Source organism: Bubalus bubalis, chromosome 1, assembly GCF_019923935.1.
Source record: "Bubalus bubalis isolate 160015118507 breed Murrah chromosome 1, NDDB_SH_1, whole genome shotgun sequence".
Taxonomy (NCBI): Eukaryota; Metazoa; Chordata; class Mammalia; order Artiodactyla; family Bovidae; genus Bubalus; species Bubalus bubalis.
In genome coordinates, this window is record NC_059157.1 from 167328759 (window position 1) to 167353343 (window position 24585).

General features: G+C 41.1%; 1 protein-coding gene across 2 annotated transcripts in view; it reads left to right on the plus strand.

Annotated features, from left to right (window-relative positions):
• The first annotated feature begins 229 nt into the window (after positions 1–229).
• Positions 230–24585, plus strand: part of PLOD2 (procollagen-lysine,2-oxoglutarate 5-dioxygenase 2) — a 116946-nt gene continuing 92590 nt past the window's right edge. For both annotated transcript variants that reach the window (XM_025290398.3, XM_025290400.3), the window contains exon 1: positions 230–706. In XM_025290398.3, the coding sequence (XP_025146183.1) occupies positions 583–706 (124 nt within the window). In that variant the 5' untranslated portion in view covers positions 230–582. The remainder of the gene's footprint in view (positions 707–24585) is intronic.

Here is a 24585-nt window from a genome sequence, read left to right on the forward strand (position 1 = left end):
TGAGGCTACCGGGAAACTCGGGTCACTGGGGGAACGCAGAGTAGGGAGCGGGGAGCGCCGCCCGCCGGCCAGACTGCTGACGTCTCCTCCCCGCCGCCTCAGGCCCACTCCCAAACCGAACTACAAGCTTCCTGGTTCCATCCAGAAGCCCTGCGTGAGCCTCCACACGTAGCCGCAGACGGCTCCTTAAATAGGTCGGAGTGGAGCAAACAATCCCAGACGTGGGGCTGGGGCAGGCGAGCCAAGGCGACCGCACGGTGCACGCAGCGGCGCGGCGGGTCAGCCGGCGGCCAATAGCCGGGGCGCAGCCCGCCCCGTCGCCTCCCCCTCGGGGAGGCTATAAGTCTCCCGCGACGCCTTGGGCGCCCGCCGTCCTGTGCTTCCCAGACCTCCGGGTTTCCCGCGTCGCTCTCCGCCCCGCTCGCGTTGCCCTCCGCCGGTCCCCAGCGCACACTCCGCCCGCCCGCTCCCGCCTGCTGTCTTCGACCCGGGGCGGACCAGGGGTCCCCGCTCTCGCGAGAAGTGCGCCGCTGCCGGGCGGCTGGGGTGCCGGAGCCCGCGCGGGCCCTCGAGGGGCCGAAGATGGGGTGGTGCGCTGTGAAGACGCAGCTGCTGCTGCTGCTGCTGCTGCTGGCGGCGCTGGTTCTCCAGCCCTGGAATCCCTGCCTAGGTGCAGACTCCGAGAAGCCCTCCAGTATCCCCACAGGTGAGCGCTCCCGCGGGCCACCCTATCCCGCGAGGCTCGGCCGGATTTGCGGTTCATTCATCCGCTGGCCCTTCGCGTGGGGCCCGCCAGATGAGTAGGTGGAGGGGGACCCGTCCCTCCCAGGTCCGCGGAGGTTGATTTGGAACGAGTCTGTCCCTCCGCCAGGACCACCGAGGTGGGTGGGGCGGACTGTCCTTTCTTCCCAGCACCGCCCAGGTCTTCCCCAGAACTGAGCTCGGGCGGTGCTGGTCCCGGGAGGAATGTACGAGCATCCGCCCTCATGGGCTCTTGGAATCCTCCGGAACCCGAGAGCGCACGAAGTTTTCTTCAACACAAGTTGGGGGTTTCCTTTTGGGTTTGGAGGTCCCTGGGCGCCAACACCTTTCCTGCAACTTTCCTTTCTCCTTTTTTGCTGGAGTTGGCAGGATTTATCCTTACTGGACGAGGCGGTACTCCCTCTGTGACCTAAACACGGGGCTCAGTGTACTTTCTGATTGATGGTGACACATTCCTTCCAGCGCCCCAGGAAGCTGCCGGTAACACCTACCTCCTGCCAAAAACAACGCTCAAAAACCTTGGTTGTTTTCAGTAAGATGGCTTGGCTACCCAATACCTCCCTCCGGGCGGCAGCTTTTCTTCCTTGGGATTTGGTGGGGACGCTTCTCTTGCCTTTAGGCACATTCTCCCTAAGCCTGATGCCGTTCCTTGTTTTCAGAAGCTGGAACTGCAGTCTATAGTCAGTCAAGGTCATCTAAAACACAACTTTTTACATTTAACAAGATTAAAGAAAACCTCACCGCATGTTCGTGGAAACTTACTTTGCATCCATTTACTGCACATCGATATCCTTGGGCTTTTCCACTTTTGTACTCTAACTCAATGCTCTCTGAAATTAGATCTTGCATTTAAATGTCCTTCTGCTGTACTGCTTATTATTATTTTTTTTAATTAAGATCATTTTGTCTTTTTAGGGTAGGTGAGTAAATAGGACTCTTTCTGTTTGAATTTTACTTAAGCACAAGGACAGAAATTTCTGTTTTAGGTCTACATTCCGAAGTTGACATTTGGTGTAAAACCCAATCAGTCCATGTAAGCAATACGTTTGTCTTCATCTGTGTTTCAGAGAACTGCAGTGGAGTAAGTTGCCCATCTTTCTACATTCTGCCAAACAACAAACAGTACGTGCTTTGTTAGCTTGAGAAACTTCAGCATTCGGATAGATTTTTGTCAGTTACAGGATACTTTTCTTTTTCTCAGGTACATGCGATGACTTCAAAATGAGTTTCTCAACCCTTTGTGGTTCCTTTAAGTTTTAACTAAATTTTTTTCATTACTTTAAAATTATCTTTTAGTGTAACATCTAGACAAGAAAATGCCTTCAGCAAACTTGGAAAAGGAGATAAAAAATAATTCCCAGGAAAATGACTTTCTTTGTTGAAACACCCAACGAAACTTACTGGAAAATAAAATAACCTCTAAGGGTTTTGCTACTTTTAGAGGGACCTCTTCAGCCTTTGCATATTTTATTTCACTTCATTTTCAGCACTCCTTACTTTTTATAGAAGGCATCTCTTTGTGGTTGCGTTTAGGTTTACGTTCAAAATCATCTTCCTTTCCTAATTTGATTTTTAAATTTCATGGAGGTGGACTGTAAAGTTTTAATGGATTGTAACATCAGAGAAGGAAATTTCAGATGTGAATGCTTTTTTTTTTTCAGAAAGTGACCACATAAAACCCACTGCTGAAATCTGAAGACTGGTTTTGGAGAGTGGGCATAGGAAATCAGAATCATATAAATTCAGAAATATATTGACTTGGCTTCCCCGGTGGCTCAGAGGGTAAAGCGTCTGCTCGCATTGCGGGAGACCTGGGTTCAATCCCTGGGTTGGGAAGATCCCCTGGAGAAGGAAATGGCAACCCACTCCAGTATTCTTGCCTGGAAAATCCCATGGACGGAGAAGCCTGGTAGGCTACAGTCCATGAAAGTAGCAAAGAGTCACAAGGGACACGACTGAGCGACTTCAATTTGACTTTGACTTTGACTTAGACTTAAGGTGGAGCCAGCAGTTGCCAGTTTGATTATGAACTATTGTATAAGTAGATGTGATAAGCTAATATATATAGATGGTATAGTGCTTGATAACATAGGGAGAATCATGGATTGTGTTCCATTTTCTCTCTAAAATATTACAACTGAAAATTGCTTAATTGAAAACTTTATGTCACTATCAAGCAAACTTCAGAACTTTGTGTTGTCTAGCTTACTCAATAGGAGGTGTTTAAGGAATACTTATCATCTCTAACCCCCTATTTTTGCCAATATATCCCAGCTAGCCATGAAGAAATAGATTAGACCAGGCCTTATTTACATTTTGAACCAGCTAACTATTTATTGTGGGAGACTACTCAGTGCATCTTCGGAGAAGGCGATGGCACCCTATTCCAGTACTCTTGCCTGGAAAATGCCATGGACGGAGGAGCCTGGTAGGCTGCAGTCCATGAGGTCGCTAAGACTCGGACACGACTGAGCAACTTCACTTTCACTTTTCACTTTCATGTGTTGGAGAAGGAAATGGCAGCCCACTCCAGTGTTCTTGCCTGGAGAATCCCAGGGACGGGGGAGCCTGGTGGGCTGCCGTCTATGGGGTTGCACAGAGTTGGACACGACTGAAGTGACTTAGCAGCAGCAGCAGCAGCACTCAGTGCATTTTACAATGTTTGGCAGCATCCTTCGTCTCCACCTATTGGATACCAGAGCACCCTTCTTCAGGTGTGAATATGATATATGTCTCAAAATGAAAAATAATCATATGTCTTCCAAGGGACACAATTGCCCAGGATTGGGAACCACTGGATTAGACAAATCCATTTGTATTCGAGACTATGTGGTATTATAGTATTACTGGGATGATGTTAGCCACTCTAAACTTCCCTGGTGGCTCAGACAGTAAAGAATCTGCCTGCATTTCAGGAGGTCTGGGTTCAATCCCTGGGTCAGGAAGATCACCTGGTGAAAGGCATGGCAACCCACTCCATTATTCTTGCCTGGAGAATCCCAGGGACAGAGGAGCCATGACTGAGCAACTAATGCTTTCTTTTGGAAACAAATACTTGTAGTGATTTTCAATTTTTCCACTGTAGTAGAGAATGTACTGTTCGAATCACATTAATCAGTTTTTGGACTATAGTTTTTCCTAGCTTTGATGCTGTGTGTTAACCAAAGTTGAAAATACTGCTTTTTGTTCTCTTGACTGAGAGTTCTGCTGTGTACTGCATTCATTCCTGTTTGATTGCCACTTGATTCTCAACATGGAAAGACTCTGAACAAGGATTTGTTTAAAAATAATCATTTTCTCCTAGAATCATTTATAGGAATTTTGCCTTAAAATTTTATTTCCATGGGAGCTTTCGAGGCAGAACCCTCCTAATGAGTGTCAGCAAATCAAATTCATTCCCTAATTTATGTTTCCTGCACTTTTTGTGCCTTCTCAGTGAGATGAGAAAGCAGTGGATGTATTCCTGCCAAGGATTTGTAATCAGGCCTCCAGAGCTGTATCAACATTTTGTGTGTTTTCTAAGGTACCTTGACCATCCATGGTCTAAATTGGGCAGAAACCAAGTTTTAGGGAAAAATGGAGGAAGTGGTTTCAGATGTTTCTGTCAAGACCAGTATTTTTCAAGCATGTTCATTTATAAACTCTTTAATTTACCCTGGCACATTCATGAAGGAAAGGGAAGGTTGTCCCTATCTGCTGATGTAAACTGGCAATTTACGGGGTGGAGAGGAAAAGACCAAGGTCCTGGAGAAACCTCCAGAAGAAGAGAGGGATGCTTGTCCTCTGTGTACTTTCTGTGTCCTGAGTTCCAGCCACATAGAATGACCAGCCTCTGCCTTACGTTCATATAAAAATAGACATATGAAACAATTCGGGAGAATGAGAGGACCAGAGATGAAAATGAAATTAAGATATCCTTTTCTACCCATCACAATGACTAAAGCATTTAAAAAATAAACTGTGATCATACCAACTGTTGTGAGGATGAAGTTTCAAACTGTTAATGGAAGCACAACATCTTTGGAGAAAAGAGAAAATTTAGTAACATCTGGTGGAATTGAGAATCCACAGATCCTATAACTCTACATGTACGTGTACATGTCTCTCAAATTTGTGTCTGTTCTCCTTGAAATTCTGTTCTTTATTTAAATCTAGCTCCTAAGAAATTCTTCCTCCTACAATTTTTTTTTTTTTTTGGTTCTCTTTCTAACTTAGTGCTGTTGATTTATACAAATCATATCTGCTTTGTAAGATAGATGTTTATGTTTATAGATTTGAGTAAATGTAAATGATGCATTCTTTGGCCTAAGGGTTGAGTCTTATTTTTTTTAATGATCCTCATACTACCTTTCCTGTTCTTTTAACACAGAAGATTCTCAATGTTTGTTATGTTTCAGGCCACCTTGGAGAATTATGAAAAGTGGCATGCAGTCAATGGGATTGTTAGTTGTTTCTTTCCCTGGGGTTTTAACTAAATTCACTTTCTCTCCCCGGGACCCACACACCATCATGTGTTATAGATGTTATATCTATGTTAGATAGAGTTATAATTAAAATCAAGGAACTTACCCATGAAACATCAAGCTAGGCCTTGTTTCTGAACAAGTTTTTGGCAACTCTCCTCCACATGTGGCGTTTTCTGCTCTACCTACCTTTCTCAATGTAAAATCACACCTTCAAAAATACTTTCAGGTGGTTGGATATCATGATCCTCTTATAGACAGTGAAATGAACATTTGGATGGTGTGTCATTTATAGACGATCAGATGGCTGAAAGCAAAAGAAGAGGGCTTCTACCTTTTCTTCAGGCCACACTCCATGTCTTTCCTGACCGTTGTTCTGTTGGACTTTTGGGACCTATGGCAAAAACATAGAAACTGGGCATCAGAGGTCTGAAAGAAGCAAAAGGGCCACTCTGCTAAAGAGCACTAATTTGTAGATTTGTGTAAATGGAGGGGAAAGGGACAGACAGAGCCAAAAGGAAACCCTTTGCTGATACTTGTAGCAAACTACAGCCCATGGGCCAAATCCAGTGAACTATGAACAGCTACTTGCTTTTGTATGGCTAGTGAGCTAATGGTGGTTTTCATATTTTTAAAAAGCTGAAAAAATCAAAATAAAAATAACATTTCATGACACATAAAAGTTATATGAAATCCAATATTCAGGGTCCATAAAGATTTACTGGCTCATAGCCACATTCATTCATTAATGTATCATCAGTGCCGGCCCTGGTGCCACAAGGCAGAGTGGAGTGGTGATTGTCACAGAGGCTGTATGGCCTGCAAATTCGAAATTATTTCCTCAGGCCCTGTACAGAAACCCTTTGCCCACTCCTAGGAAGCGATGTTCCCACTTAAGCCATGTCTTCTGCAGATGTGCTGTTCTCCTTGGAAAGAGTTGGATTGTGGACAGTAGCAGCTGGCTCTGGCATTTGAGAGGGCTGTTTTTCATTTTAGACTTCACCAGTGATTTCTGTGGCATTTTGAATTCAAACAGAGAGCTTCTCTGTTACATCTTTTTAAACCTGGTGCTTGATGCTAACTAGACATGTACTTTGGTGTAAATAGTGTGCTTACGATACAAAATGAATAAAACACTGATGCCCGGTTGGAAAGGAGATGCATATTTCTTCTTCAGAGTTTGTGTGTGTTCTAGAAATTTGGTCTAGAAACTTGGTTATGAATTTGTGGCTTCATTCCTGGAAGGAAATATTTAGCACATTTATCAATAAGTATTCTTCTTCAACCATTGCTATAAAACTTAGGCTAAACTGAGAAATTGCTGCTTTTAAAATTACTGATATTTCCTTTTATATTTTACTTCTTTGCATTTGCTGCAGTGTTTGCCTCACTAAACTAAATAACAGAACTAATTTTCACAATTGAGATTTTAATTAGCCAAGAAATAGTTATGCAGAGGAGTAGAATTATAGTGATTATGATTTGTTGTCATTATGCTACTTACTGTCTTTTTAAAAACTGAAACATAGTTGATTTGCTACTTATTATCTTACAGTCCATTATGTTGCAACCAGTGTTTGGTTATGGTGCTGCTGAGTTTATTACTACCCTTTTTACTGTGTCACAAGAGTGCGCCTTTAAAAAATACTGATTATAATAAAATAAAATTACACAAAGCTTAAATAAGTTTTAATGTTTCCCATTCAGGATAACTTTATTTAAAACAGAATTCCAAGACTGGAGGTATGTTATTTTATACTTGGGGGAAAAATTTCCATTTCATGTTTGCTTCTGTGTGTTAAAAGAGGCAAATCAACATTTGTTAATGATTTTGATTTAGTTTTTAAATATAAATCTTTAAAAAAAACTAATTCAGGTGAGTGCATTTACATATTTAGTTACTAGATGGATTGATAAGTATTTTTCAGGCCTTGGTCATGTTAGTAGTATATTATAACAGTTTTGGGAAAATAACAATCATTTTTTATTCTGAGTGAAATATGAATATATTTCCTGCCTTAAATTTATTTCTTAAAAAAAGATGTGATTATTTGCCAAGATGTTTAATTTGTTAGTGTGGACATATACTTTGTTTACTGTTTATATTCTGCTACAAAACAATTTGGTCTAAAATTTAGTTTGTATAAGGTTGAAATTACATTTTATTTAGTTAGGGAGAAAATTTTGAATGAATGGTGAATAGACCATCCTTACTTTATAATCAAAATCTCCACTAGAAATAGAAGAAAACACATTGTAATTTCATGCTTATTATTGTTAATACATTCTATAAAACTTTTAGTGCAAAAAAGAATTTTCAAGGACATACAGCTAAAATGAAGGGGCTAAATGGTTAGGAAAAGTGCTTCTTCTAGCAAACATGATTGAATTTATAAAATGGGATAGAGTTATAATTAAAACTCATTTGTTATGTTGATTTTAATATTACTTCTCTTATTTTGAATGCATAAGACATCCTGAATGCATTAAACGATCATCTGCTCATTTACTTTAGGGTTACATACTCAAATTTTTAAAAGGAATTCCATTTATTTTTCTAGTTACTGCTAATCTATTTCAACATTTCTTCCACAGAGAGAGAGCGCGACAGGATTTTCCTTTGGTTAAAGTGCTGTGGTTCTACTTTTCTAATGATGTGAACATTATACGGTAAAGATTCTTATGGCAGGAAGGAACTTGCAAGCATACACAATTTTCATTGCTCTCATCACCAGCCCCAGTCAGACCAGACATTCAGGGGCACTAAGGAGACATTGAATATGTATCATACCATGCAGCGTCACTCTGCAGGCACAGCAGCAAGTGGAAGAAATACGTGGAATCCTGGCAGCCTTGAATTCTTGATTCTGGGACATTGTTCAGAAAAAGCCCCAGAAACTGCATCTTAGTTCCAGTGACCACAGAGCCCCAACATGGAGCCAGTGTCCCATCAGTGAGGCTTTGTCATATACTAGTGTGTTTTACTGGTTTGAAGCTGCAACTTTTATAGAGCCTAGGTTGCTAATTACTTATAGGTGCTACATATGTGGCTAGCATATTATTAACCAGAGACTTATTAATGCATCTTTTGTTACCCAAATGTTATTGACTGGAAACATTTCAATATTCACTTACATAACAAATTGCTGGCCCCAGGCATTGATTCCTGCTTCAATCCCCTGGTCAATAATGTGCCAGGAAGGAAGCTATTTACTTTTAGATTTTTAAAATGTATTCTCAAACTGATTCTTTAAACATTTAATCCTTTCTTCCTGGGTCTAGGAGTATACTAAACACCAGCAGCTATTTTAGCATGCCAAAGGAAAAAAGCAAATATATTAATAGAATTAATTTCTTTTTTTTTTTTAGTTACCTGGCTAACAGTTTGCAGGCAGAAAGATTCAAATGACCTCCCTAATTCAATTCCCTGGGGAAGTCCTACAGTGCTGCTCTGCAGATCGCAAACCAGCCCTCTGATGGGATTTTCCAGTCCTGCCTAAGCCAGCTCTGAGGTGCCTTGTCTTCCAAGGCTCCCTGCTTCCCTGCTCTCCTGGGCTAACCTTGCTGGGTCTTTTTGGGCCTCCAGCTGGCACCACAACTGTGACCAGAGTGCCTTGCTCATCCAGAGCCTCTGAAATTCCTGTCAGCCACGTCTAGAGAGGGACAATTCTCCTTTTCTTCTTAGTTTAAACAGGGTTGGAATTTTTTACACAGTGACTTTACTAGGTAACCAAGAGCAAAACAAAACAAAACCCCAAACTGGAAAACCACCAAAAGCAAAGCAATGAACACACAAAGTAGAGACTCACAGTTCTTGCCCTATTCTGACTTTAGTTAAAGACCTGCATACCTGGCACATCCTTAGGGATTTATAGATTATGTGTCTTTGCTCAGCTTTTCTTTCTCCACTCTTCCATCCCAATTCTCAGTTCTTCTCACCATTTTATTTTATCCAGACAGATCTTTCTTTTCCAGGGTTGGAATCCACAAAGTCCATACTTAGATAAATATTATTGTTCAGTTGCTAAGTTGTATCCAACTCTTTGCAACCCCATGGACTGCAGTGCCCCAGGCTTCCCTGTCCTTCATTATCTCCTGGAGTTTGCTCAGACTCATGTTCATTGAGTCGGTGATGCCATCCAACCATCTCATCCTCTGTCGCCCTCTTCTCCTGCCCTCAATTTTCCCCAGCATCAGGGTCTTTTCCAATTAGTCTGTTCTTTGCATCAGATGGCCAAAATATTAGTTAGTTGTGAGATAATAAAAAATATACATTTAGTTTGGTCTCTACTCCCCTGTTCCTGCTAATATTTGGTCTTTGAGCCTGGTTTCTGACACAAAGCTCATAAAAACCCTTGTAATTTCCTGAGTGATAAGAGTGTCTGACACAGAGTTCCTGTATCTCTTGGAATTTCCTGGGTGATAGGAGCATCTTTTGTTCTAATGAGATAACTCCTAGTGGGCTCATGAATAGGGCTGGTTACTAGAAAGACCAAACCATGATTAGAAGCTTGGAACTTTCAGCCCTACCCCTCCATATTTTGGAGAGAGAGAGAGAGTTTTGAAAACCAGTTAATGATCTTGCCTATATGCAGATGACACCACCCTTATGGCAGAAAGTGAAGAGGAACTAAAAAGCCTCTTAATGAAAGTGAAAGAGGAGAGTGAAAAAGTTGACTTAAACCTCAACATTCAGAAAACGAAGATCATGGCATCTGATCCCATCACTTCATGGGCAATAGATGGGGAAACAGTGGAAACAGTGTCAGACTTTATTTTTGGGGGCTCCAAAATCACTGCAGATGGTGATTGCAGCCATGAAATTAAGATGCTTACTCATTGGAAGGAAATTTATGACCAACCTAGATGGCATATTCAAAAGCAGAGACATTACTTTGCCAACAAAGATCCGTCTAGTGAAGGCTATGGTTTTTCCAGTGGTCATGTATGGATGTGAGAGAGTTGGACTGTGAAGAAAGCTGAGCGCCGAAGAATTGATGCTTTTGAACTGTGGTATTGGAGAAGACTCTTGAGAGTCCCTAGGACTGCAAGGAGATCCAACCAGTCCATCCTAAAGGAGATCAGCTCTGGGTGTTCTTTGGAAGGAATGATGCTAAAGCTGAAACTCCAGTACTTTGGCCACCTCATTCAAAGAGTTGACTCATTAGAAAAGACTCTGATGTTGGGAGGGATTGGGGGCAGGAGGAAAAGGGGACAACAGAGGATGAGATGGCTGGATGGCATCACCGACTTGATGGACGTGAGTTTGAGTGAATTCCAGGAGTTGGTGATGGACAGGGAGGCCTGGCGTGCTGCAATTCATGGGGTTGCAAAGAGTCGGACACGACTCTGACTGAACTGAACTGAACTAATGGGATGAAGCCTCTATAGAGATACCCAAAGTATAGCATTTGGAGAGCTTCTGAATCTTGGAATGTATCTATAAGCCAGGAAGGTGGCGTGTACCTGATTCCATAGGGACAGAAGCTCCCGCCCTTGGGACCCTGTAGACCTCTCCCTGTGTATCTCTTCATCTTGCTATTCCTTTGTATCCTTTAACACATATCTTTTGTAATAAATTGGCAGTAGTAAGTCAACTATTTTCCTTGGTCCTGTGAGCCATGCTAGCAAATTACTGAGCCCAAGGAGAGGAGTCTTGGGAACCTCTGATTTGTAGCAAAGTCAGGCAGAAGTTGTGGGTAACCTGGGATCCTTCTGCTTGTGATGGGTATCTGAAATGGGAACACTTATGGGATTGAGTCCTTAACCTGTTGGGTCTGAGCTAATTCTGGTTAATTCGAATTGAATTCCAGGACACCTGGGTGACCTGAGAGAAAGGGTCTGTGTGGGTGATAATATTTGAAAGTTTAATTCAATTTTTATTGAATTAATTGAATGTATTAATTGAGTATTAATTGAATGTCTAGTCTGTGTTCTGAGTTGCCTTATGTGGAGGAAAAGTAGAAAACCATGAAAAACAGAAAGCACGTCAGGTTCAGTCTGGTTCCGCATTGAAATTCTAAGCTGCTTACATGGAAAATAATGCATATTAAAACTGAACAAATCAAAGGGGCACTTATGATGAAGTCTGGCCTGTTGGGAAGACGATAGACATCTGGGCATCAGGAAACCTACATCTAAGTTCCAACCCTTTCACTCACTAACAGCCAGTTACCATTCCTCTCCAGACTTCTTTGTAATGTATGCTCTCTCTAGCTCTCTTATTTGATGTTTCTGAAATTCTAAATGTCAGGATGTGTAGTGGAGACAAAGTGCCTCAGGAATCAGAAAGAGGCCTCAAGGAAACTCAATATTTTTGTTAGGCCAAGGAAAGCATAGATCCAAAATTGGATTTTAATTATTTTTTTAAGATTTTAATTATTCTGTCAGAAGCTGGATTTAGGCTTTGATATTGTTTTTTTTCTAATTAACTTTTGAGTTAGAAGTAAGTAAGTAAGGCCAAGAATAACTAGAATTAAATTTACATTTAAAAATATTCCAAGTGTTTCAGTGTGAGAGGAGAAAACGATCTGGTGTTTATATGAAGCTGTTTTCCATCTTCTGAGGAGAATCATATATTCCACAGTACATTTAAATACTGAAAACTGTTTTTAAGGGCTTCACTGGTGGCTCAGTGATAAAGAATCTGCCTGCCAATGCAGGAGACGCAGGAGATATGAGTTTCATCCCTGGGTTGCGAAGATCCCCTGCAGGAGGAAATGGCAACCCACCCCACTATTCTTGCCTGGGAAATTCCATGGTCCATGGAGTGGCAAAGAGTTGGACATGAGTGAGCACACACAACTGTTTTCAAAAATAACCATATTTCTCTGTTTCAGTCCTAAGTCCTGTTGATTTACAAAAATGATGCTGATAACTCCTTTCAAGTTGAATATTTTTTTTTTTTAATGAAATGTGCTGTTTAAGAATTGGAAGTGCGTCTCCAAATTGTTCTGAAACACTTAATCAAATCACCTAGATTTACTTTTTTGAGGCATTAAATATCTTTGAAATATGATTGCATTTAGTAAACTAGAAGCAAGGTAAATAAAAAGAAAATCAGCTCATGGGAGAAAAGCTTTTGTATGCATTGTGTGTGTGTATGCATTGTGTTTGCTACTCACAGAAATAACTTTTTTTTTTAATATATATAATTTTATTTTTTGGCTGTGCTGGGTCTTTGTTGCTGTGCGGGCTTTTCTCTAGTTGCAGTGAGCGAGTCCTACTCTCTGGTTGCAGTATGTGGGCTTCTCAAGGTGGTGGCTTCTCCTGTTGCAGAGCATGGGTTCTGGGCCATGAGTTTTAGTAGTTGTGGCATGTGGGCTCAGTAGTTGTGGCTCCAGAGCATAGGCTCAGTGGTTGTGGCACACGGGCTTAGCTGCTCTGTGGCATGTGGGATCTTCCTGGATCAGGGATTGAACACTTGCACCCTGCATTGGTTCATGGATTCTTCACCACTGAGCCACCAGGGAAATCCTGAGGTAATTATTAAGCCTTGAGAATGGAGTAGAAATTTGGAATGCCATTTGATCTGGACTTTTCTTTGATGTATTGTTCAATCAGTGTCACAGTGATGTGTTTGCACCCCTGGAATGGAACATGGCTAGTAAGTGATGCAGTCTTAGACCCAGAACTTGGAGGAGGTGGTGGTGCCCTTTGCTTTTTCTCTTTTTCTGGCTTTTTTTCCTACAGCTATAGATGGATTTCATGTAAATTGAAGGAAGCAGTTCAAAGAAAAACAATTGGATGGGAAAGAGGGTGGCTTAGTTTTGAAAACATACAGTTGTTACCTTTTCAAATGTAAGATTGTAAAAAAAATCACGGAAACATTTAATCTGAATGTTGTTTTTGGAGACTAACTAATTTATCAAATAAACAGGTATGTTTACCTGTTTAGCAGATGTTTCTCCTGTAGAGTAGGTAAGGTTGAAGAAGAGTCTGTTTCATTAAAATAATTAGCCTTCATATTATTATAAAATAGTTGATGTAGTCATGTCTCTCAAATATAAGCATGAGATTTTCCCACAGGGTATATAATCCTGAATAGCCCGGTCTTTCTTCTCCATAGCAAGTCCCTGAATGACTCTGTTACACCAGTGGCAGGAGCACTGTGGCGGGTTACAGTTTATGGCTGAGTGGGCAGGTAAGGTTTTTTAGGTTGAGATAAAAGATAAACTAAGAAGCTTACTTTTGCCATGCCCTCCTCCAGGGGATCCTCCCGACCCAGAGATCGACCCCTCATCTCTTACATCTCCTACATTGGCAGGCAGGTTCTTTACCACTGGGAAGCCCCCAAAAGATAAACTAAGAAGCTTATTTTAAGCCATATATGTAAACCTAAGAAATGTTCACAATGGACAGTTATATCTCCTTTTCTAAAATTGAATTTAAGTTCTTCATTGATATAAGGTATGACTTTTTCTTAAGTGTCAGAATGGTGCATGTTTGGATGAGTTTAGAGGATATCTTAATTGTAGAAAATCCTTGTGAAAAATGAGTCTTACTGTGTGAAAAGGAGTCTTACTGTGTGATAGGAGGTGGAGGTGAAGTGGAGAAGAGAACGGGAAATTGCTTGTGGGTCAGTTAGAAAATTATCTGATACATGATTCTAATGGGTTCAGGAACTTAATTCAGAAATACCTGAAACTGCCACTGCTTCAAATGCTGGCAGAGGGGAAATTTGCTTAGGTAAAACTGGACATGCCCTAAATGGAAATATAGGTTTGGATAGTTTCCTATGAGGGATTTGTTTACCTGGATTATGCTAAGTGATGGCATAGCATGTCGTATTAACCTTATCCCAGCCATTGTTGCTCTGTGTGACTCCGAGGCTGCAGTCCTGTGTGCATGGATCCTGGTGGATTGTGCACACTGACAGTGTACAGTACTGGATTTGCTTTACATTTGATCACAAGGAATTAGCTGGTTGCTGTGGTGATTGGCAGAGGTTCAGAAACCTAGACACTGTGACTCTGTGTTGCCATCCGTGGGTATGTTCCATGGTGGAAGAAATTGCTTCACATTTCTTGGAGTTTCTGATAAATTGAGGTGAAAGTCCGTTGTGCTTTGAATTATCTGGAAAGCTGTATTGGTCCCACTTTCAATCTGAATATATTATTAAGAATTTGAGGAAGATACTAGTTTGCTCTTCATACATTGTGGGTCAGTTGCAAAGGCATTATAGAAGGGAGGTTTGCTTTCTGAATACAGCCAGAGAGGGTTCACCATTCAGGAAGGGGCTAGACATCTCCAAATGGGAGTTAAAGGTATGTGTGAGCTTGCCTGACTTACTGGGACAAATGATTTATTTTAAGGCCAGATATTCATAACTGATTGTATGCTAATTATGAAAGATGCCCTCTGGAAGACAGTTTAGGATAATGCTAAGGAGGTGGGTTTTGGTATCAATCCATATTTAAAGTCCGTGTCTGCCACTTATTTGCTGATTGTCCTGGGAAGAAGTTACTTAACCTTTCTAAATCATAGTTTAAAATGGTAATTGCCTTCTGCATTTGACTTGAGGATTAAATATGCTAATACCAGTGAAAGGCTTAGCACAGAGTCTGCAAACAGAAATTGTTCAACAAGTGCTACTAGCTAAATGTATTATTTTAAAGAGTGCAATTCCCATTAACATTATTTAAAGTGGAGCATATGATGCATGAAATGAATTCTTGTGTTCTGATTGATAATGGAGAGGAAAGTGTAGGCTGTCAGTGAATACTAGAAAATAAGTTTAACAAGTTAAGCTATAAGGACAACTTTTTCCAGGGGAACCCGAGGGAAATAAATAAGTTTAGCAGTATAGTTTCTTGGGTGATGTTTTTTGATTATTTACTCGAATTCAGAATTTTGAAGTCACTTTTCCTCATTTCTCTTTTTTAGCCTTGATATTCAGATATGTTGAATTTTAACTATTTTTTCCTCTCTCTGTTTTTTTTTTGTTGTTGTTGTTTGTTTGTTTCATCTGTAGTGGAAAGCATATATGTATATATTTAAATATCTCTAACAGATAAGGCTTTTCTTTTTTTAAACATAGTCTTAAGGCTATTATCACGCTCAACAGTCATTCCATCATATTGTCTAATACTTATTCAAGTTCACTTTTGCTCCCTGTTCTCCAAACTGGCTTTTAACAGTTGATTTATTTGGTCAGGATCCATCAATTTCTCCTAAACACCCCTTCAAGCTATCATCATCTTAGTCTGCAGTCCAGACTATAGATCTAGACTCTGGCAGCTTGAAGGCCAAATTCAGCCTGCCTACTGTTTTTCAGAAAACTTGAACTAAGTCCTGTGTTTTTAAAATTAGGAAAATTTACTTAAAATTCTGAAACTTATTTCTCTTGGGATGGGTGGAATGGGGAGGAGACTTGGAGATCTTGGATTTGCCCTCCCACAGGGCAGATGATGATAGCTGGCTGATGCTGAGGGGCTCCCTCTGAAGATGGTACTTGTGTTCTCCTGTTCACCATAGCTTCCCCACTGCCCCCTGTCCCTGCCCCCCACTCCCCCCATCCTCAGCCTCTTCACTATTTATTGGTACAACTCCAGGTCTGGGTAACACCACAGAATGAGATAGTTATACTTGCTTCTTAAATTGTTAAATTGTTGTTTAATTGCTAAGTCATGTCTGACTCTTTACAACCCCATGGACTGTAGCCCACCAGGCTCCTCTGTGCATGGGATTCTCCAGGCAAGAATTAGTTCAGTTCGGTCACTCAGTTGTGTCCAACTCTTTGTGAACCCATGAATCACAGCACGCCAGGCTTCCCTGTCCATCACCAACTCTTGGAGTCTACTCAAACTCACGTCCATCGAGTCGGTGATGCCATCCAGCCATCTCATCCTCTGTCATCCCCTTCTCCTCCTACCCCTAATCCCTCCCAGCTTCAGGGTCTTTTCCAATGAGTCAACTCTTCCATGAGGTGGCCAAAGTACTGGAGTTTCAGCTTCAACATCAGTCCTTCCAATGAACACCCAGGACTGATCTCCTTTAGGTTGGACTGGTTGGATTTCCTTGCAGTCCAAGGGACTCTCAAGAGTCTTTTCCAACGCTACAGTTCAAAAGCATCAATTCTTCAGTGCTCAGCCTTCTTCACAGTCCAACTTTGACGTCCATACATGACCATTGGAAAAACCGTAGCCTTGACTAGACGGACCTTTGTTGGTAAAGTAAGGTCTCTGTTTTTGAATATGCTATCTAGGTTGGTCATAACTTTCCTTCCAAGGAGTAAACGTCTTTTAATTTCATGGCTGCAGTCACCATCTGCAGTGATTTTGGAGCCCAAAAAAATAAAGTCTGACACTGTTTCCACTGTTTCTCCATCTATTTGCCATGAAGTGATGGGACCGGATGCCATGATCTTAGTTTTCTGAATGTTGAATTTTAAGCCAACTTTTTCACTCTCCTCTTTCACTTTCATCAAGAGGCTTTTTAGTTCCTCTTCACTTTCTGCCCTAAGGGTGGTGTCATCTGCATATCTGAGGTTATTGATATTTCTCCTGGCAATCTTGATTCCAGCGTGTGCTTCTTCCAGCCCAGCGTTTCTCATGATGTACTCTGCATATAAGTGAAATAAGTAGGGTGACAATATACAGCCTTGATGTACTCCTTTTCCTATTTGGAACCAGTCTGTTGTTCCATGTCCAGTTCTAACTGTTGCTTCCTGACCTGCATACAGATTTCTGAAGAGGCAGGTCAGGTGGTCTGGTATTCCCATCTCTTTCAGAATTTTCCACCATTTATTGTGATCCACACAGTCAAAGGCTTCCAGGCAAGAATACTGGAGTGGATTGCCATTTCCTTCTCCAGAGGAATCTTCCTGACTCAGGGATTGATCCTTGGTCTCCTGTATTGGCAGATTCTTTACCGTTTGAGTCACCAGTGAAGCTCTTATCTTGCCTCATATTTCCATACTAATCTTTCTCAAGGCTTGTAGCTTTCAACTGGGGATTTTTTTTCCCCCTCTCCATGGGATGTTTGGTAATGTCTGGAAACATTTTTGATGGTCTTGAGTGATGGGTGCTACTGACATCCTGTGGGTAGATACCAGGGATGCTGCTAAAACAGCTGGCAATGCACAGCACAAGATAATTGTGTGTGCTTAGTCGCTCATTTGTGTTTGACTCTTTGCAACCCCAGGGACTGTAGCCTTCCAGGCTCCTGTTTGTGGGATTCTCCAGGCAGGAATACTGGAGTGGGTAGCAATTCCCTTTTTCAGGGAATTCAAGAGAATTACTTGGCCCCAAATGTCAGTAGAGCCAAGGCTGAGAAACTCTGCTCTAGTCTAATGGCACATTTCCAATTTTACTGCCTTTTTTAGAAACTTCCTGTGCTGTCCCTCTTTCCAAATGTGCTTATCATTGTTTCCCAATTTTCACTTGATAATGCATACTTAGACTCCTTAATCTAGCCAAGATACCATAATTTTATCTTTTTTAAAAGTCATTTCCAGTTTCTTCCAAATGTCAAAACCCAACTTAACATTTTTTTTTAATCAGTTTTAAATGTTGTGATTTTTGGCCATACCACAGACATGTGGGATCTTAGTTTCCCAATTGGGGATCAAACATGTGTCTCTGCAGTGGAAGCCTGGATTCTTAGCCACTAGACCATAAGTGAAGTCCCCTCTACTTAACATTTTCAAGGTTTTGGTTTTGTCCGTTCATGTTTTTGATGACAGTTTTCCATATTATTCTCCAAAAATTATCTTATTAGAACTGGGAACTTTAAAAAAATAATTAATTTATTTTAATTGGAGGATAATTGCTTTGCAGCATTGTAGTGGTTTTTGCCATACATCGACATGAATCAGCCATAGGTACACATGTGTCCCACCATCCTGAACCCCCCCTCCCACTTCCCTCCTTACTCCATCCCTCTGAGTTGTCCCAGAGCATTGGTTTCGAGTGCCCTGCTTCATGCATCAAACTTGCACTGGTCGTCTCTTTTATATATGGTATAAAATGCTATTCTCTCAAATCATCCCACCCTTACCTTCTCCCATATAGTTCAAAAAGTCTGTTTCTTACATCTGTGTCTCTTTCGCTGCCTTTCATATAGGGTTGTTATTAGCCTCTTTCTAGATTCCATATATATATATACATTAATATACTGTATTGGTGTTTCTTTTTTGGGTTTACTTCACTCTGTATAATCGGCTCCAGTTTCATCCACCTCATTAGAACTGACTCAAATGCGGTCTTTTTTTTAATAACTGAGTAATAAAATGGCAACCCACTCCGATATTCTTGCCTGGAGAATCCTGTGGACAGAGGAGCCTGCAGTCCATAGGGTCTCAAAGAGTCGGACACAACTGAAGTGACTTAGCATGCAATATTCTATTGTGTGTATGTACCACAACTTCCTTATCCGTTCATCTGCTGATGGACATCTAGGTTGCTTCCGTGTCCTAGCTATTGTAAACAGTGCTGCACTGAACACTGGGGTACTTGTATCTTCAATTCTGATTTCCTTGGTGTGTATGCCCAGCCGTGGGATTGCTGGGTCGTATGGTGGTTCTATTTCCAGTTCTTTAAGGAATCTCTACACCGTTCTTCATAGTGGCTGTACCAGTTTGCATTTAGAACTGGGAACTTAAAAACAATTTTTATGTATTTGTTTATGGCTGCACTGAGTCTCCGTTGCTGCATCCGGGCTTTCTCTAGTTGTGGTGTGAGGTCTTCTCATTGTGGTGGCTTCTGTTGTTGCAGAGCACAGGCTCTGAGTGTATGGGCTCAGCAGTTGTGGTGCACGGGCTTAGTGGCCCCAGGGCATGTGGAATCTTCCTGGACCAGTAATCGAACCAATGTCCATTGCATTGGCAGGCGAATTCTTAACTACTGGGGTACCAGGGAAGTCCAGAACTGGAGACTTTCTTAAAAATGATCTATTTTAACACTTTCTCTCACTACTGTTTCTGTTTCTCCAATCCGAGAAACTGCATCTGGGGAAATTAGATGCTATATACAAGGTGTATCCTAGTTTCTTGTTCCCCTCTCTTTACTGGGCTCCTGCAATATTAGTTGCTAGCTTACAATCTGTTACTTATTTGGAGATTTAGTATGTTATTCTCAGCCTCTTCATGTGAACTGACTTCATATACTCAGCTGGATTTTAAACTGCAGGAGTACAGAGACAGTATCTCTTACTGTTGGTACCACATCTGTGAATTGCTGTGCCTCAGACCTTGAAGCCTCTGGAAGTTTCTTTGCCTTTAGGACTTACAGAAGGGCTGTCAGACAACACATGTCACATCAGTCACAACTGACGAGGCAGGTGGGCACCTTTGTTTGTCAATGCTCTGTTCAGAAGAGAGGCCAGTCTAGATGTATTGAGCAGGAGGTGATTTGACAAAAGCAATTATGGGTTACACAACTGTTGAAAAGGCTGAGCCTCCAGCCTTGACTCCTGGAACAGCAGAGAGCTGACCAAGCTAAGAGGTTACTATCTCATTTCCAACTGGGGGGAACCAGAAGGCCTCCATTAGAACTATTGAGGCATGAATATGTGGCTATCAGTGCATCCCGGAATCAGCAGGCTGCCTCCGCTGACTTGTGCGCTGGAAGCTGGTGACTAGACTCTAGAAAGCAGAATTCAACCATTGCCTCTGCTGCATACCTATCTGTGTCTCTCCCTCCCGCTCTTGCTCCACAAAGTGGAAGACTGGAACACTGAGGTAGGGTGACCCCATGTCTTCCTGACTGTGTTTATTGATAGAAATCGCCAGAAATGATGGGAAGCCCATCTCTCTTCCAAATTTCATAGTAACGTGTCTGAAAAGAGGGGTATGATTTTCATCTAGAAGCTTAGCTCCAAAGGAGTTGGGGAAATGTAGCTTTAATAGTTATTTTTTCCATAACTTACCTCAGTAATTGTTCTCCTTGAAGCTTGAGAAATCATTCAAAAGTTTTAGAAATTTATGTCTTTTTGATAGTAGGAATGCAAGTGTGGGCTCAGCATTATGTGAAACACAGGCTCAGCTTCTTAAGAAGGGCTCTCTTATAAAGTTTGAAGATTATTGCTTTCCTAAATTTCAACAATTACTGAAGACAGTCATGGAAAAATGAAATAAAGCCATAAAATAAAGGTAAGTAAGTAATGGGAATTTACCTCCCCTTGCCCTCCATTTTTAGGCCAGCCCAGTGGTTCCTAGCTTATGGGGGGAACAATGTAGTGTAGTTATCTCTAATTACCATTTTACAGTGTTGTTTCAGTTTCAGCTATTCTTTTTAATTCTCTAGTCCTTTCATCTTATACAACATCCTGTTAATTTCAGTCAGTATTTAGCTGGCTAAAGTGTCTTTTCTGAGATGAAACAACTGGGACTTGATCAAGGCTTCTGGAATTTGCAAAGGTCAAGAGATAATGGAAAAATTCTAGCTCATTTAGGAAGGAAGGAGTTTATTTGACACTACTTGTTAAGTATTCATGAAAGCAAAAGTACAAAAAACAAAGGCCCTAAAAACCTTTGTGAATCACCATAACTACACTTCATAATTATACATTTATTTTTAGTGATTTTTATTGAAAGCTTTGTTTTCATTTAACACTTTTTTACATTTGTAGTTTCTCTGCTCAGAGCAGAAGCTATAAATAGGCTTGTGGCTGAAAGTTCTGCTGAACAAATCTACAGAAGATTATCTTACATTAAAATTATAAGTTGATTTTCCTCAAAATTTCTTAGAGTTGGGACATGCAAACGTGTTTCATTTTACTTGACTTTTCTAGGTTCTTTCCAACTGCCTATAGCATTTATTTATTTTTAAATTATATTTGTTTTGCTTATCACTTGTGACAATTTCCTTGTCATTTGTGGCAATAAATGGCATCTATTTTAAATTACATTTGTTTTGTATCACTGTGACAGTCATGTGTACATACTCTTAAGGGTTAAAATGAATAAACAGACAGGACTAGATTGGAAATGGATGGGTTTGGTTAATAATTACATATGTAGGTTTAATATGCTACCATGAGAATTTTAGCTTTTTGGTTGTGTGTATGTTTAAATGAAACACTTCAAAACTTTTGCTTGAATTTTGAGGAAGATAAAAATAAACCTTTGGTGAAACTGAGTTTATTTTGATGACATGTGCCCAATACTATAACGTATGCACAGTATGCAGTCAGTTTAGCCTTCTCTAATATCCCAGCAAATTTGGAAAACTCAGCAGTGGCCACAGGGCTGGAAAAGGTCAGTTTTCATCCCAATCCCAAAGAAAGGCAATGCCAAAGAATGCTCACACTACCGCACAATTGCACTCATCTCACATGCTAGTAAAGTAATGCTCAAAATTCTCCAAGCCAGGCTTCAGCAATATGTGAACCATGAACTTCCTGATGTTCAAGCTGGTTTTAGAAAAGGCAGAGGAACCAGAGATCAGATTGCCAACATCCGCTGGATCATGGAAAAAGCAAGAGAGTTCCAGAAAAACATCTATTTCTGCTTTATTGACTATGCCAAAGCCTTTGACTGTGTGGATCACAATAAACTGTGGAAAATTCTTCAAGAGATGGGAATACCAGACCACCTGACCTGCCTCTTGAGAAACCTGTATGCAGGTCAGGAAGCAACAGTTAGAACCAGACATGGAACAACAGACTGGTTCCAAATAGGAAAAGAAGTTCGTCAAGGCTGTATATTGTCACCCTGCTTACTTAACTTCTATGCAGAGTACATCATGAGAAATGCTGGACTGGAAGAAGCACAAGCTGGAATCAAGATTGCCGGGAGAAATATCAATAACCTCAGATATGCAGATGACACCACCCTTAAGGCAGAAAGTGAAGAGGAACTAAAAAGCCTCTTGATGAAAGTGAAAAAGGAGAGTGAAAAAGTTGGCTTAAAATTCAACATTCAGAAAACTAAGATCATGGCATCCGGTCCCATCACTTCATGGGAAATAGATGGAGAAACAGTGGAAACAGTGTCAGACTTTACTTTTTTGGGCTCCAAAATCACTGCAGATGGTGACTGCAGCCATGAAATTAAAAGACACTCCTTGGAAGGAAAGTTATGACCAACCTAGACAGCATAGTCAAAAGCAGAGACATTGCTTTGCCAACAAAGGTCTGTCTAGTCAAGACTATGGTTTTTCCAGTGGTCATGTATGGATGTGAGAGTTGGACTGTGAAGAAGCTCTGTGCGCTGAAGAATTGATGCTTTTGAACTGTGGTGTTGGAGAAGACTCTTGAGAGTCCCTTGGACTGCAAGGAGATCCAACCAGTCCATCCTAAAGGAGATCAGCCCTGGGTGTTCTTTGGAAGGAATGATGCTAAAGCTGAAACTCCAGTACTTTGGCCACCTCATGCAAAGAGTTGACTCATTGGAAAAGACTCTGATGCCGGGAGGGATTGGGGGCAGGAGGAGAAGGGGACAACAGAGGAGCACGTGGCTGGATAGTATCACCGACTGGATGGACATGAGTTTGAGTGAACTCTGGGAGTTGGTGTTGGACAGGGAGTCCTGGCATGCTGCGATTCATGGGGTGGCAAAGAGTCGGACACGACTGAGTGACTGAACTGCACTGAATAATTTTTTTATCTTAAATAATTCTGAAAGCTTTAATAAGATATAACAGACCTCTTGTAAGAAATGGTGAAGTACCAGGAGGAATCAGTAAGAACTTGGATATAACAAACTTCATGAAATTGGTATAACTTCATTTAAAAATTGCATTTTTGGTTCCAGTGAAAATGAAGACATTTAAAAATATTCAAGTGGTTCATAATCCCACTATCATTAATAAAGGATATAAAATATGTGCTAGTACTTTTTTCCTGTTCATATATCCTCATATGATTTCTTTATAAAATTCTTTCAAATTGTGGTGTTGGAGAAGACTCTTCAAGAGTCTCTTGTATTGCAAACCAGTCAATCCTAAAGGAAATCAACCCTAGATATTCATTGGAAGGACTGATGCTGAAGCTTCAGTACTTTGGCCACCTGATGGGAAAAGCAACTCATTGGAAAAGACCCTGATGCTGGGAAAGGTTAAAGGCAGGAGAAGGGAGATGACAGAAAACAAGGTGGTTGGTTGGCATCACTGACTCAATGGACATGAGTTTAAGCAAACCCCAGGGGATGGTGAAGAACAGGGAAACCTGGCGTGCTGCAGTCCATGGGATGGCAGGGTCAGACACGCCTAAGTGACTGAACAAGAACAACAACAATATCCGATATGTAACAATACTGTATATATAGTTTGCTGTTTTGTACTAACAGAAAAAATATCATAGGGATGTTCTAAAAAATGAGTTTTGGTGTCTATTTTTACAGGATAGGCCCAAGAAACAAAGTATTGAAATCAAAAGATATGAGTTCTTATATCTCTTGTTCTGTATGCTTGAGTCACTTTCCAGAAGGTTGTATGGATTTTCATCTTCCCTAACAGGGTCCCAGATGATCTACAGTATGAAATTCTTTACTTTTTAAAGAATCTATTCTAGTTTATAGGGGAAAATAAAATGTGTTTCTCTTTATCTTCCTTTTTAAATTTCTTAAATTTATGGTCAGTTATTTCTTTCCTTGCCAAAATAAAATCGTTCATTTTTTTAGGCACTGCTATTTCTTCTGTGAGCAGCATATTCATATCAGTGGAGTGTACCTCTTAGTGGAGGAGAAAGGACAATAAATAGATATATTCAGTGGATATAGGTACTAAGAAGAAAGTAAAATGAGATTAGAGGCAAGAGTGCTGAGATTGGCAATGCCATTAGGTGCTACTTCCAGAGAAGGTTTTTCTTAGTGGTTACATTTGATCCCAGACCTGAAGGAAGGGGTTTTGTTGGGAGAAGAGTGAGCATTATCAGCTTCCCAGGTGGCTCAGTGGTGAAGAACCTGCCTGCCAATGCAGGAGATGCAGGAAATGCCAGTTCAATCCCTGGGTTGGGAAGATCCCCTGGAGGAGGAAATGGCAACTCACTTCAGTGTTCTTGCCTGGAGAATCCCATGGACAGAGGAGCCTGGTGGGCTACAGTCTGTAGGGTTGCAAATTGTCGGACACGACTTACCGAGTAAATAGCAGTGGCAGCAGTGAGCATTACAGGCAGCAGAAATTACAAGAGTAAGTGTCTCAAGTGTAGAAATTGCTTGGTGTGTCCCTGGAACAGCACATTTCCCTGTACCTACCTGCACTGGGGCAGGGAGGGCCGGGTGCTTCAAGAGGAGATCAGAATGACAGGACCAAACCACTTGGGAACTATGGTATGAAGCTTGGGTTTGATGGAGAACAAGAAGGAAACTACTGAACTGTTTTGAGACAAAAAAGACAAGCTCTACATGGATTAGAATAAATTACCACCTGTGAATGGAGAGGGCTGGGTTTCAGCCCTATTCTCCCACTGGCTTCTCTGC